Source organism: Halichoeres trimaculatus, unplaced genomic scaffold (assembly GCF_033239565.1).
Source record: "Halichoeres trimaculatus isolate MK-OKI-2021-1 unplaced genomic scaffold, fHalTri1.1 fHalTri1_scaffold_13, whole genome shotgun sequence".
NCBI lineage: Eukaryota > Metazoa > Chordata > Actinopteri > Labriformes > Labridae > Halichoeres > Halichoeres trimaculatus.
The window spans coordinates 19,742,472-19,758,242 of record NW_027437191.1 but is presented as its reverse complement, the minus strand read 5'-3'; the positions used below and the strand labels follow the sequence as shown (position 1 = coordinate 19,758,242).

The 15,771-nt window shown below is 41.5% G+C and overlaps 1 protein-coding gene and 2 long non-coding RNA genes across 4 annotated transcripts in view; 2 read left to right on the top strand and 1 right to left on the bottom strand.

The window, feature by feature from the left end:
- LOC141802372 (uncharacterized) overlaps positions 1-5,224 on the bottom strand; it is a 28,296-nt gene extending 23,072 nt beyond the window's left edge. The window contains exons 1-2 of the long non-coding RNA XR_012599470.1: positions 5,095-5,224; positions 1,831-1,899 (exon numbers count right to left, since the gene is read on the bottom strand). This is a non-coding gene — a long non-coding RNA (uncharacterized LOC141802372). The remainder of the gene's footprint in view (positions 1-1,830; positions 1,900-5,094) is intronic.
- On the top strand, positions 663-3,533 carry LOC141802373 (uncharacterized). Its single transcript, XR_012599471.1, has 3 exons — positions 663-731; positions 3,079-3,164; positions 3,409-3,533. It is a non-coding gene; the product is annotated as an uncharacterized LOC141802373 (long non-coding RNA).
- Positions 5,225-5,235: 11 nt separating the features above from the next.
- Positions 5,236-15,771, top strand: part of LOC141802370 (glutamate receptor ionotropic, kainate 2-like) — a 93,003-nt gene continuing 82,467 nt past the window's right edge. For both annotated transcript variants that reach the window (XM_074685921.1, XM_074685920.1), the window contains exon 1: positions 5,236-5,671. In XM_074685921.1, coding sequence (XP_074542022.1) covers positions 5,548-5,671 — 124 coding nt within the window. In that variant the 5' untranslated portion in view covers positions 5,236-5,547. The remainder of the gene's footprint in view (positions 5,672-15,771) is intronic.

Below are 15,771 nucleotides of genomic sequence, written 5' to 3'. Positions count from 1 at the left end.
ATGATGCTGTGTTGGACTAAAATAAAGACCTAAATTAGGTAAAAGCATTAAACATATTTTATTTTTAAAGATGCAAGCATCAAGAAAAATCCAAACAGGATCTAAGCCTATAGGCATCCTTACAGGGGGTAATTTTTCTTTGACTCCTTTTTCTGATCTGACGTCTTTGAAAGAAGTTACAGAGGGCCCAAGTACCTCCGGCATAGCTCTGCCCATCATCAGCATGAGCCCAGGCATAATCAGACACAGTATGTGGACACTCCTTGATGTACAGGCACTTTTCAGTAGAAATGTATCCCACGGTGAACATCCTGACTTATGATAGCAAGACAAGCACAAGAGGAACTAATAATATTAACAATGGTTCAGTTCTGTTAGGTGCCCCAGTAAGCCAGAAAAATTGAGCAGCATGCATGATACCAAAGCTTGGGCTTGAACTGCTGATCTCAGTGGAACAAAGTTTTCACATGGTGGATTAGACTTCCCTCCTCCTGCTGCAACTTTTACAAATGTCTGAAAATTGTCAGTATTTTTCTTTTCTGTGATTCAAATTACCCATCACTGATCTAATGTTAAATGGCTAATGTCATGTGACAGCTTTACCTAACTTGATTGGACAACTGTCTTCCTGTTCATTTGAATTGGACATGCTTCTCCTTCAACACAAACTACCTTATCCATTACCGGAGACAATTTCAGGATCTATCACGACTGTCTGTGCACTGAACTTGGTAAGTGAATGGCTTAGTGGCAAGCTTTTAATGACAGGTTCATTGATATGACAAGTACGTCGCTTCCTGGCAGGGCGTCACGTAAACGTACGCTAATGTGACGTAAAAATATGAATTATGAGAGCGGGCTACGGGTTAGCTAATGCTACTACTAAACAGTTTGCTCATGTTTATATTCATGTTTATGTTCATGTTAGATCCCTTTTTGACTGCAGAAAGTTGCTGTTACCTCATGCTTGACGTAAAGCCTTTTTAATCCTGTTTGTGTATTTGTGGAAGTGTTGTTAGCGTTATGACGAATTTTAACGGTTTTGGCTTTGTTCTTCCATAAAATGCTAGTGTTGTATTAAGGTTATTGATTTATAACACCACAGATAAAACATTGATAAAAACCAGCAGGAGACTTTGTTTCATGTATTATAAATGTAGAATTATTTTACAATTATAATATTGTTTAAATGCTTATGCAACGTTTAAGTAATATTACAGATAGCTGTCACAACAAAGTCATAGTACAGCTCCATAAGTGCATCTGCCTGCCTGCTAATGCTGTAGGGGGGGATTTGCAGGCATCCGTCAGCACTAACATGAAGTGACAGTGTGCAGAGAGGTCCTAATTACTGTCTCACTTGACTAATTGTCGTCTCTGAAGAATGTATTCCCTATGAGGGTCCCAGGAATCTCATTGACAGCACTGCTGAAGACATATAGGCCAGTGCTGACTTAGGCATGCTTCTATGTTCAAAGGCAGCCCTGAAGCTAAGCCACAAGTGGAAAATATTGAGCTCACGACTGCCATGATTGCTGGCTCAAGTGAGGCATTTGTAACACTGTGGCCGAAAAGAAGAAGAGGCAGGTCTGCACATTTTGCATATGTAAAGGAGAAGGTGTGTGCATTCTCGCAGCACTCTACTTCAACTTGCCAAAGCATCAAGACCTCTTTAGCTACAGTTATCCCAACACAATGGGCTGATGAAGTGAGAGCATCGTTGGCTTCCTGTGGCCAACTGTGTTAAAATAAACTTGTAGCATTCAGAATAATGCTGTAGAGATGAGGGTGAGTGAAGCTGAATGAATGTCTTCTCTTTCAGGGTCTTACCATTCAAAGTGCATCAGCTTCTCGTTTCCATGGTTTCCTTGCCTGTGCCAATGCTATCTTTCCAGCATTCTGCCCGTGAGAGGGAGTGGAGGGGGCATAGAGAGAGAGAGAGAGAGAATGACAGAAGGCTTTTAGCAGTGGTTATCTCTCCTTTGCATAAAGTCCCCTTTGCATTTCTCAGTGCATGAATGGGCCTCTGAATAAACACACCAACCAGCTCATGTAGAAGCCTCCCTGGGTTACAAGCGAGTGGGTGTGTATAAAGTAATCTAATTTGTGGTCTGCTTCAAAAACGACACGGTTTGATCATGGGTGGAAAAAAAGACTCTCCCAAATGGTGTTTTCGTATTAGTCACAACGAGCGGAAGGAGCAGGAGTCATTTTAACATCATAATGAGACAATTCAACATCCCCATCGCCTCGTCTTTTCTAATTGGTTTACTCATACTAACACATTAAACTTACCCCGACTTGCTTAAGGGTAAAGTTTTTAAAGTGTGACTCCTAATTGGCAATCAAGATAACTGCAAAACAAGTATGAACCAGAGATAGGAACAGGAGTGGAGAACAAATTCTTTTGTCCTCAAGTGCCCTTTGTGTTCAGGAACAAACATACAATTTAGACCATTAAGAGTCATGTTGGGAATCAAGTCAAGCCTTAATTCTATTCTGCAAATTAAATTGTGCACAGAGTTAAGGGGCACCTGAGGACTTTTCCAAGTGCAGTACTCCAGTACAGGGCACAGAGGGCGCTGTGACTTTGAGAGGAACCCCTACATGCCTGTCAGAAGTCTTCTCCCTGGGCTCAATAAGCATTCCTTTCATGCTGTGTGTGGAGCTCTGCTGACTTATGCGAAGCCCTGAATTTCTCCATAATTATGCTAATGGTCCAGATGGTAGCATGATGAGTGCCATTCTCTTTGATATTCACACACTGCTGCTGAGCACTTGTGTTGCATGCCCACGCAAACTGACACACGTTCAAAGTCAGCATTTGCACCACGTTGCACTTGAGCCCGTGTAATTGCTTGGTGTTTCTCTTTAGCTAATACAGGCGCCCTCTCAACTATTAAATGCATTTGCTTTTAGTTGTAAAGGAGGATTTGACAGATCCAGTTTTGTTTAATAGCATAGCGCTCCAAGCATAGAGAATGTAGGTGTCATGATCCTTTGTTTATCTACACATGCAGCCCTTATAATTTCACTATTCTGTTTTCCAGTGTAACTTTTTTCTTCATTTTTTACCAGGTTTGCTCCACTAAGATCAGAAAGAAGGGGAGATCTGGGCCAGACCTTCAACATATAGTGTCTACAATAAACAAGTAAACTATTCGGTAAGAAAAAAACAGTTGATGGAATACTATCTGCATTAAAAACACTTTTAAAATTGAGTAGATTTATACAAAGTTGTAAAGGTTCCAAAAAAACTGTATCTAACAAACATTTGAAACTATAAAGAATTATAATAGGGCTTTATTTTGTGTAGTTTTACACCACACACACTCTCTCTCACACACACACACACACGCACAGGCCAGCCATTCACACTTGAATCCCACAATGACTGTGTTCATTCAGGCTTTTGGACTCTGGTGGTGCTGATCAAAGAGCCCCTTTCACATCCCTGTTGGGATTAAATAGCCCCTCCACCCTCCTGGGGACAGAGGAGCAGCTCCACTGTACCTGCAGCTCCAGCAGATGCACCAACCCATGAAGAGCTGCCGCTCATTGGGGGTAGACGCTGATAAGGTGCGTGTAGTGTAAAATCAATGGTGTGTAGGCCCATGCAACGGCTGTAGATATTCATCTTCTCAGTTGCGACACTCCCGTACAATTCAGCCTCGTTTGAACTGGCTAATCTGATAGAAACGTGATAGGCCTACTTACAACCTCCAGAGATGGGATTCTAACCTTCTTTTATCATGAAGTGTGAACCACCTTGTGTGTGTGTGTGCCACTCACACTCACACTCAAGAATAATCTGTTGCTGGAAGGCTTTTAAGTCTAAAAAGGATTTATTTGCATAGGTCAAATATTCCCACCTTTCTGCAGCTTTCACTGGATTTGCAGTTCTGCCAATTCTAATTCTCTTCTCATCCAACTCCACCCACCTTTCTGGTGTGATGGTGTAAAATTTGAGAAAATTTCTTGCTTGAAACTTCATAAAAACGTCGAGGAGGAAGTTGTGAATGATGAAGCTAAAAAAAGCTGTGGTCCTACTCATCCTACTCAGGGAAGAAAAAAAAACAGAGCAACTATGTCCTGCAGGCATGAGATTATATCCGTGTCATGCAGAGATTGGCCAGTTGATGTTTTGCCTTGCAGTGTGTGCAGTTATTTCTGTATTTTGCCAAATACAGAAAGATGTTCATCGACTTCAGCCAAGCAAAGACACGGTCTGTTTTAGAGGAATTCTTTGAAAGATCACCGAAGACTGATTCTCATTGTTTTATGCTCATTAGACCTAGCGTCCACATTTGTGGACATTACATTTCTGCCCCTCAGACCCATGTTACTTCATTTTTTTAATTTTGGCCTATAAGCCACATTTCTTTTGGTAATATCACAACATTACACCTACTTTAGTGAAAAACAACAATGTACCTAAGTACAATACTACAAACAACTAATAGAGAATTCATCACACAAATAATCCGACTTCCTGTAAAATGACCAAATTTAATTACTATACTTATCAGGTCTTACTTATCCCAAAAAGCAAGGTGAATTAAAAAATGCATACCAGACAAAACTCGGGTCTTAAGAGGTTAAACAGGTTTGCTGTGTCTCTGTCCATGGTTCTGAAATCAAATCCAACACAAACAAACAAGCTAAACACTCAGAGCAAAGCATTTAACAAGGATGGTGGTTGTTCTCCATGGCATCTCACTTTGTTCTAACACAATCAGACTTTTCATTATGTAATTCTCACTTTTCTTTCACCATAATGCAAGTGAAGATTTACACTCATGTTACCGTTAACAGTTTGCATCCACACCAACATCTTTAATCACATGCAAGCTTTTGAGCTTTTGGCTGAGTGATGTATCAAAGAAAGTGCAGCTCCAAAAAGTGGGGGGATAGAATAAAGTTTCCCCACTCCTCCTTTCCATTATTCTATCCGTCCTTTTTCTATTTCTATCTCACACTCCATCTTCATTAGCGTCCTCCCCCCCTTTATCTCCAACTATCTGTACATTTATCCCCCCCTTCTCTGCCTCTGTCTCTCTTCTCTCTCTCTCTCTGCGCGTTCACAGCACTAACCTTGGCTCGACGTCAGAGCCTGTGCAGCAGTGCAGTATAATGGGAGCGCAAGCAACCCAGAGCGCCTCATAGGGGGCTGTATATCGCTGCTGTATCCTCTGCTTGGCGCTCTCTCGCCCCTCTCCAGTCCTCTCCAGTAGCTCACCTCCAGTCCATGCTCGGGCACCCCCCCTCCTCTTTGGATCCGTACCCTTCGACATGGACGTCCCGCCGTCCCTGGACCCGGAGGATTGTTGTATCTTGGCGCAGTGAAGGAGGAGAAGGGGAAGGGGAAGAAGGAATCATGCCGGGACTGCTAATGGATTTAGGGAAAGCGCAAGTGACCATGCCGTGATCTTGCGCATCCAGGGCCGCCGTCACCCTGCCTTGCCCAACGTCCGTAGAAGAATCACGGGGGAATCGAACCCGCGCACCGGGTGGATTAAAACCACTGTGCATTTTTTTCAAAACAACATGAAGATTACCTCCCATCATCTGATGATAACCAGTCTCGTTTTCAGGTCCAACCTCAGGCTGATCCCGCTTCTGCTGCTGTTTCTTGGTTACTCTCGCGGGATGCCGCACGTTTTAAGATTTGGTAAGAACCTGTTTGTTTATGATGCGATTTCATCCACCGATGTCAAGCCCCGCGAGCTGCCTGCATGATATTTCTCCGGAAAAGGGCATTCACGTGATGCAAAAGCAAATGTATCGAGACATTTTGTCCGACTCCTGAATTTGTTTGGTATTTGGCACAGCAAAAATAATCGCATTTGTTGATATATAGATCTGTAATACCGTAACAAGGTGCCGTTACACAACTATGTAGGATCTTTGTACAGACTGCATGACACTATGGAGTGTGAGCGGTGTTTTGAAACCGGTAACTTTGAAAGAAAATGAAGCGAAGCTACCCGTAAAGAGAAAAACTCCCGAGCAACAGTTCACGCTTATGCAGCCGATGAGACTCTCTCGCTTGTATCTCTCGCCTTTTAAACTGCTGACACTCCAGCGAATCCTCCGCAGTAAATGTTTACATGTAAACATTACCCCTGGAGTGCGGATCAATCACTCCGATCTGTCACTGTGGCCTAATCAATACGCCGGGCACTACTTTTTTTTTAATCCTTAATCCCTCTGAACTGCTATCCAACCGGAATTCCCCAGTGCACGTTTCTGCCGTTTTATAACCGTAGATAAAACAGACATTTCCGGTTTGGCAGGCTGAGTCACAGCCAAAACAAATGTTATCCAAAAGCATCTCTCTAACTGACAGCACTTAAGTGCAGCTCATTAGTTTTAAAATTGCCACTTCTCTCTGAGAACTGTTTTCTATCACCTGACAGAGCAGTGATACAATTAAAGATGATTATTAAAACACTTCCTCAACACTTGCCACTACACAGTGCATTGCTGCTGATTCCTAACTGTAATATTGTGCCATTATCACCTGAGTTCCTGCTCTAAAACCACTAAATCACAGCCCCTTGTGGATTCGTCTTCTGCCTAATTAGATCCATCTCAGGATGGCTGTCTTGCCTTCTCTCTGCTAATATACAGAGGACATCTAAGAGTGACAGGGGACCCCCCCCAACTCCACCCCCTCAACCCCCATCCCCATCCTCAATAGCGGATGTCATCAAGTGTTGACAACACATTCTTACACCCCCCCTCAATTCCCCCAAGGGTCCTGTTTGAGAGTCAGGCCGCGTCCACGGGAGCCGCCACTATGGCAATGGGATGTGCTTGTCTTCCCGCTGCATCCTCAGCCTCCAATGTGCGATTTCCCCGTCTCACACGTTGTCTGACAGACACGGGGCGTCTATTCACTAATCCGCTGGGGATGAAAAAGTCCCTGCATGATAGTATTTGACACTAAAGTTTCCAAGCTGTTAAGCGATGAGTAAATTCCAGGGGGAATCAGCGGGAGAATTATTAAAAAATAAAGTGTGAGTTTGGCTACACTTGGTAGGGTTTTCTGTGTGGAAATTTTGTACGTTTGATGGTGTCAGACAGATTCTTCTGGAGATACTGGTTGCCTGATGCCACATCTAATAGCTTCGCTGGATGACAGGCTGGGTCTGCAAAGCGTCAGGTATTAGAGGCATGATAGGGATAAACTGTTCTAGATAGTGTGGGAATCGTGTCACTGTGATCCTTTGCATTGAGGTAAACCTCATGCTTGATTTTGCCCGAAGCTGCTGTCTGTGGTCCTGAAAAAGCCACTGTTCAGGACCACGGAGAGCAACCTTGGCCTGTGCCCGCTGCTGAAAAAAGCACTTTGTCTCTTGGTTTTTACATGTTGCACCAGCTCTAGCCCCACTGGTTTTTGCCCTGTTTTATCTCTGTCACAAAAGTAGCATCCACTTTACATCTTTCCACTGTAAGACAGCTTCATTTCGTGTATCATAATTCATTCTCTATAGAAAACACTATGCGCTGGTGTTTCTTTTTGCTTGTAAAGGAGGGAAGTTCTGAAAAGAGAAGATAGACGCCGATAGGGATGTGTGTGGGTGATTTTATCAACACAAGAAAATGTATGTCAGCGTGTGTGAGTGCCTGTGCTGTGAAAGAGGAGAATTGTTGAAGAAGAAAAAAAAAGCCTTGAGAGACAATGGAGTATTTTTTTCCCTTAGTGTTCCCTGTCCTGCAGGATGTGCTTGCTCAGCAGATAATCCCCTGCTGCTCCTGCAGGAGGCTTGCTAAACGAAGAGGTCGTCTCCCTCGAGTCCGTCTGTTCCCTTTTCCTACCCCAGGTTCCCCGTTCTGCCCAGACACGCGGCTCAAGTTGTACAACCACTGTTCTCCTGTCATCCTGAGACCTTTACACACACATAGACTCAGCAAAGCACAGTCAGCCCTTTGTGTGAACAGCAATGGCCTCAATATGTAGAGCGACAAGTGTCGAGGTGAAAAGTAAAAACAAAGCAAGACGCTTTCTGGCTGCAAGCTGCACACACATATGCTGAACTAATTTCCACACAGAGTGGAATTATTGTGTTTAGTGTTCCTCGTTTATAAATCTTACGGGTAATTCATTTAGTTTGGTGCTGAAGTAGACCCAGTGCGGCCCTTATCGGGTGTAATAAAGCACACCAGACAGAAGGTTTTCGTAACTGGTTCACACTTGCCTTTGGGAGCACTGAGTTAGACTTTGCAGTGAGAGTGATACTGGAAATAATGTTGGAAACACTGAGTAAATGTGTTTCAATGGCCACTATTGTTTTTACTCCAACTCTACTCAAAGAATTTAGAGAAAAGGTGGAGAGCTGAAAAGAACTCTGTGTAAGCAACCCCCCAAAAAAGATTAAAATTAAACTTGTTATTGAATTTTAAGCTGAACTAACTTTTTTTTAATCCTTTCTTGTTTTATCAGGTTTTCAGGGAGATTTGAAAACATATGACCCCCTGTGTTTCTTAGAAAAAAACAACTAAAGTTGTATTTAAGAGAATTGCTTCATTCAAAGTTCTACCTTATCATTTGTCATAGATGGAGAGTTAAAGCCATTGTTGCATTCAAGTCTAAAGCATTGTGTGTCAGCTAAGTGCTAGGCTGATTTTACATCTGTCAGAGATAATAACACGATATATACACATAATCTTTTCTAGCTTTCACCATTACAAATATTCATTCTAACAAGCCATGAGTCATCGCAGCTGCTTTTCCATCAAAGCTAATGGAGTTTAGCTTTAGGCCCTGTTAAATTTACAGAAAAAAAGTCTGACAGAAGAAAAACCAACAATAAAAGCGTGGCAGTGTTTGAATCCTGATGACCATAGTTGGTCTGCGGCTGTGAGGTTGAGTGATAACATTATCACCGCCATCTTCACTGGCAGACGCTGTATGTCCCTGGGCTGTCAACTGCTGCTGAACGCATTGTTGACTCAGACAAGCTCATTTCTGCTTGTTTATTTCCTGCTTATGTTTAGATTTTTTTTCCCTTCACAGACATGTCTGGGAATATTTATGATTAAAACACAACACTTTTTTCATTTGGAAAGGAAAGCAAGTCTTTGTTATTTTCTTTATTTTTATGTTTGGTCCTCTAGCAAAAAACCCACAGTCCCCTCTGGTAGAAACTATGTTTATCTAGCTGCCTCCACAATACTGTGCCGGGATAAAGGTCCTTTATTGCATCTCTAATATTTAACACTCTCTTATCCCTTCAGCTGTGTTTTAGCTGGCGACATTACAAGGTTGTTGAGAAGGGTAGAGGGAACAAATTCAAGGGGAGTTTGTAGTTAATTTACTTTATTTGCTTTTTGCATCCTGCCAACCAGAATTATCAACACGCCAGAGTTCAGTTTGGGATTGCAGGAATTACGGATAACACCCCGTGCCCTGGCCCAGTGCCAGCGCGTTCGCTGCAAACACAGTTAAATAGGCACAAAGCTGCTTAAAATATTCATGTGTCACTTGGCCCGCTTTAGCTTATAGAAATGTGAAACTATCTCCTCTCTGCTGGCAAATGATTTCCATGGTATAAAAATATCCACCGTGGGTTTCAAGAACAAAAAGAGATCTGTCTTACATTAGCATGCAGCACCACATACAGGCTCATCGCAAGGAAGTATCTGGATGAATTTCTTTAAACATGTTTACAGTCCTGAGTCTTTGAAGGTCTCGCTGTCATGCTTTGGTTACTAGGGTCCAAATGGTGATTAATTCAGAGAACAGATTTCTTACAGTTTTCAAACGGGAAATATCCGTGAGGTATGAAATTAGTTTTTTTTGTGCTGAGCATTTAGTCAGTTTTTAGATTTTCCAATTGCATTCAAAGAGATTATTTATAGCAAAGAGGCTCTACATGATTGACCTTGTTTTCAGGCTAACCATTTTTAACCGAAACCCCTTCCTCTGACATTTTTCTATTTCTGAGATGTTATATCTGGGTCCTGTGTTCTTCTACCGCCTTCATGGCAGCTTGACTCCTACATGGGCTTTCATAACTCACAGCCTATCACTCTTTGTCATTGTCACTCAAGGTTTTCCCTGAGTAACAGAAGGGGTTAGAGGGTTATATGTGCAATTGTTCTGTGAAACTGTCCCTTGAGACGAGCTCTGCAGCTTGTCTTACTGCCTGCCTGTCTGGCTCTTAGCTGACTGAAGGTCAGAGCTGAAAACACTCACCAGAATTCTTTATTTTTTTTTTGCATCTTTTATCACATGTGGAGCTGTCCTGACAATCCCACCCAGGGAGGTGGATGACAATTTGAAGTCACTAAGAGGTGTGAGAAAAGCAAAAAAAAGTGTTTGTTAGAGAGGGAGGAAAAAGGCAAGACTTGAGAGGGAGAAGGAAAACAGTGAGCGGTGAGGCCAGCAGATAGAGAGTAAAGATAGATTAGTTTGCCTGTAAGCAGTCCACTCTCAGCCCACTCTCACTTGTGGTCTTTTATTGCTGTTTTCTGATGGCTTCAGACAGAAAAGGACTGAAGAGTATGCTGTGAAAATATGGTGGGAGGCCTGGAGACATGCTCTGCAGCTCTGAATAAATGCCAGCAGTGTAGTTTAGCAAGCTGAAAATTTGCTCGTGACTACAGATATGCATGAAATAGCTTTTACAGGAAAAATACTTAAAAAGAAAAAGGATCCATTTAGGTTCCTTGGGGAACTCCTCCAAAAATGGATTTCTTAGGATCTCATGAATTCATCTATATCGTCTCATTACATATTTGGCTGTCTTTACTCCCAGTAGACTGGTGGAAACCAATAAAAATCAATATGTTTGTACTGTGAAAAGGAACAATGAAAAAGGAAACTGGCAGGAGAGCATATAGACAGTGCCAAGTCCCACTTGGCCCCCTCCTTCTGCCCTGTGTGTGTATTTATCACACGATACCATCTGTCAGAATGAAAACACGTAGAGGAAAAACATGTGAGTGAATAATGCTTATGGATGAAATAATTGATTCTGACTTGTTGCAACCCTTAAAGAAGAAGGGCGAATCATTCATAATAACAAAAGTGATGTCAGGACAACCTAATAACACACATTATATCAAATCAATCCTTGAAACAGCACATTTCACTTCTCCCTGTTGACAATGTGGCAAAAACATTAAATCAGTAAACATTGTAGAAAATTATTAGTTTTCACCAGAATGACAGCGCCTTTAAGTCCTTCAAGGTGTAGATTCTACATAACTAAGTGGAGATACATACAAAGACATCAAAATTTTTCATTTTAAAGCAAATTGCCACAGATGAGCAGGCTAGTGCTTTGACTTGGTCTTAAATTGTAATGTTCAATTTCAGGCTAATTCATCCAGCAAGAAGGCTGATAAGAATCTGTTGCCATCAAAGCCCAGCCAACCACTGAACTGCATGGAGTACTTTTTGATTTTTTTCTCTATTCTGTTATGATTCTTATTCACTTCACCATTTGCTCAGTCTTAGAGTTGCAAATTCCAGAAATTTTCAAAGTTGGAAACTTTCCATAGGAATTCCCAGAAACTAACGGGGATTAGGTGAATTAATGCAAATTTACAGAATTTTTGTTAACTGTATTTTCCTGGTCTTATACATGTTTATATATTAAACGTTTTGGTTTGTTGTAAGCAGACATGCATTTAAACATGTCCAATGCAATATTTTTCAATGAACTGTGAGGACTATCTGTTTACAGCGACACCTTTGGCCTGAAGCAGTGGGGTTTTTCTGGGACAAAGAGTCCGCTTCCCATGGGCACTTGCTTCCCACTGCCTTGACTCTTGACAAGGCGTATGTTTGTATGTTTTGAAAAATGATTGAAGATGAGATCTTTTTAACGCTACTTTTCTTTGTTCAAGGCCACTTTTCACCAGGTACAACACAATGAAGTGATGTGTTATTTGTGGTTACGTAGGGTAGGCTACTGTTTGAAACGTGACAACCAGCAAACTTCGTCAGTTTGTACTTTTTGTTTTGTAACTGGCTATATTTAGTGGTCCTCACAGAGCTAACATAACCTAGCTCTCAATTTTGTTGATAGACCCTCAAGTTTGAACAGACCACTGCAGAATAACTGCTGCACTTGGGTGGGAATGGACATTATCACAAGCAGTTTAGCCTGTGTTTTAGCCTTTAGATTGTGCTGTGTCATTCTCCTGTTTAGCTTTCTTCTGCTCTTTTGTCCTTTTTCTTTTGCCAATCCAGCTCCAGTGTCCGTCATTTTTACAAAATGATTCCAATACATCATTTTCAGCTGAGAAAAACACAGACCCCTCTTCTCAATGCTACTGCTACAAACTACATCAATCCTGTCCTATCTGACCCAATTAGGAAGCTGAAAAATAGCATTTAGAAACAATTCTTTTTGGTTCTGATAATCTCATTTTAAGTTGGGGGTTATGATCAGGTATATATCAAGAAGTGAGACTTTTTTCAAAATCACTCAAAGAAATGACAGAAATGACAAAGAAATGAGTTCAGTTTTCAGGGAATTTTCTGGAATTTCTCTTGAGTCCAACTGCCATATACATATGATTAAATATTTGTCTTCCCTAGCCTCTAAAGTACAATTTATACACATTTTGATGTGCATTTGTTAGTTCACCTAATGTGTCCATTACTTAAAGTTAAACCATACCAATAACTAGAAAAGCACTCACTCACACCAAGCATTTTCTGAATGTCACACAACACTTTAGTCCTACTTTAATGTTATACTCCCTTTCAGCAGACTGTCTGATACAATTTGGTATTAGTTGCAGGTTTGTACCATAACTTTTTACCTGACAGTGTTGAAAATTATGATATCCCAGCTCAGATCTTAGTATCCAGACTATTGCCAGAGTCTGGATTATACATTTACATCTGTCGGAAATTATGGTGCCCTTCTCTTGTATTGTTGTTTTGCAAAGCAATTTGACCATTTATCGTGGCGTTCTATACACATATGGTGAAAACCACCCTATTTCACAATGATAAAGAATCCTTTAAAAAATCCTGGATCCAGACGGTGATCTGGATCACTTCCAAAATTTAATCACATCGTCCTTATCCCATTTTGAACATTTCCTGAAAATTTAATTTAGGTCCGTTCATTAGTTTTTGAGTTATGTTGTTCACAGGCAAACTCTCCCAAAAACATAACCTCCTTGATGGAGGTAAATATTTGTTTGCACATGTGATTCTTGGTACACAGCTGCATTTGCATTAAATTACATTGTAGCAGAAATAAGATAATTTTTGAAAACCTCATTCAAATTGATAACAGAATAAAAAATTCCAAGTTTTCCATTCCCAAATTTCCCAGGAATTTTTAGAAAAAAATCATTTAAGTTTACAGCAACAGCATTCCTGAGTTAAAATCCCCATGGTTACACTTTCCTGAAATTTACCAGGAATTTTCCGTTCCTTTGAAACCCTACTCACTATACATTATCCCTTACAAATTAGTGTAAGGGATAATAACTAGAACTTTAAAGCACCACAGGCTGCACTGACTTCTGTATGGTTTTGATGCAGACGGATTCCTCTGACTCACTCTCTGACTCTCAGTGTGATATATGATCAGAACAAGCTGAGCTGAGAACGTGAACCTTGCTGCAATATTGCACCACACTTTTCATCATACGTGGGTGTAACCTTTAGCATCATAGCGGCTCAGCTGCAGTAATTAACCGTTAAGTGATTGCTCAATGGAGGGGAAAGAAACCTCACTAGTTGAAGGTTTATTTAGGAAGCTGGCGATAGTGCTAATTAAGAGTCTGAGTAAATGTTTACAGAGTATTAGCAGTACGTTAGAGGAGTCATTGATTGCCTATTGTTGGATGTGTTTGTTGCTATAGGGGCTCGGCAGTATATATGCATAAACTGGTTTAATCTTTGTTGTAATATGGGTTTCAAAATTGTTGTGATTACCTAGTCATTAAATGTGTATTTCAGTCACAAGGAACGGGCAGGAGATATTTTGATTCACATGCTTTGCAAATGAAAGCATTGATGGCCAAACAACACGGGAATCCAGAAGTCAATCGATTTGCAGAAAGCCCTCCTGTGTTCAGGTTAGGCTGTGATGTGATTCACCTTCATCCCCAGCCAGCTGAATAAAGGAGTAAGAAGAGGAGGAGGAAGAGGAGGAGGAGGAGGAGGGCGAGCCGCTGACTGAAAGGAAGAGAAAGCAAGAGTTCGGGCTCCCATTGACAGCACAGCCGGTCGGATGTATGAGCGTTTCTCTGTGTGAACCAAGGACACGGGGGGAAATAGGCTCTGTGGGAGGACGTTTTGAGGCAGGCTTACTTAAAAATCATGTTCTTTGAATCAGCGTGACGCTGTATTGTCCACGAACCACCGGGGTTATGCAAAATGTCTCCTCCTGCTATGTTGAATTTCGTTTTTCTGTTTTTTTTTTTGGTGTTTTAGCTCAAAGGGTTTTTGAGTGTTTGTGCAGCTGTCTGTAAATCAGCCTTCCAATCTTCTTTGTTTTCAAGAAATTTGTGAAAAAGAAAGGTGGCGGAGGGGAACCATGAATAAGAGGAAAAGCATTTTGTGTGCTAGATTTAATTTAAATGTGTCGGAGAAGAGAACCAAAGTGCGTCTTGAGGACACAAAATCTAATTTGCAAATCAAGCTTGAATGCTAACAAACTTCACTCCTGGCTCAAATAGCCTCAGTCTGAGTTGTGTTGTTTTTCCCCTCCGCTTGAAACAACACCCCTCCACATTCGTTTGATATTACCCAGCAATCCCGGCCTTATCCACACTATCCACAAAACAAGACCGCCGACTCAGATTGATTCCCAGCCCTTGCTTCGTTTTCAAGATTTTGAGGAGACATAACAAAGCTAATTGCCTCTGTTTTGTGAGACATACACACACTCTGCTGTTGTTGGTGAAACACCTCAAAGTCTCTGGATTTGTGCAGTGGAGTAAATTTAAATGAAATAAACAGAAAACTGCAGATCAGAGGAAAGATTAGATCACCTCATTTATTTATCCACTTATTTCACCTCCAGATCTTTTCTTATTTATTGAGGAAATAATGAGCATGCATATTTGAGGAACTTTATTATTCAGTCATTTTTTTTGTACCGATAAGCCTTTGGCTATTTTCCTCTCTGTGCAAGTTGCTTTCATTTCTCTCTCCCTCTGCTCCTGTGCTTCTGCCTGTGTGTGTTTGTAGAACAAGCACAAAGAAAAGGACACACCTTTGCAGCAGTAGCAGCAAAGTGAAGCGTATTGACTTGTACCTGTAGCTCTGATTATCTCCTAGCTTGTGTACAGCATTGGCTGATGGGAGGCTGATGAACCCAAACCAGGAGCTGACATTTCCCTGCCCTGTGGCGGAGGGAGAGGCAGGGGGATGCAGGTGTCCGTTCAGGTCTAATGGGCCATCCATTCAGTCGTTTAATTGAGTGTCTTTTATCTGCCTCCGGTGACCTCCTTTATTCTCCATTCCTCCCCCTTGGTTTCCTCCGCTCAGCCAATTTTTTTTTTCCAGGCCCCTCCCTTCCTCTCTTTTCCTCCAAACTCTCCCCTTTTTGGTCGTCTGACAACACAACCCATCTGCCATCTGCATACAGCTTACTCCAGCTTTAGGCATCATGGACATCACCTGTTGTTTTGTGAGCACATCTGACAGGCTGCAAGGAAACATTGTGACAGCGATGTAGACTCCCAACATAAAATCAATAGCTAGAATCCTGACAAAAACAGAGTTTTTAGTCCATTCTCTGTTTTTTCTTCTTTCTAGATTTTTTCCTTTTGTCCTTCACT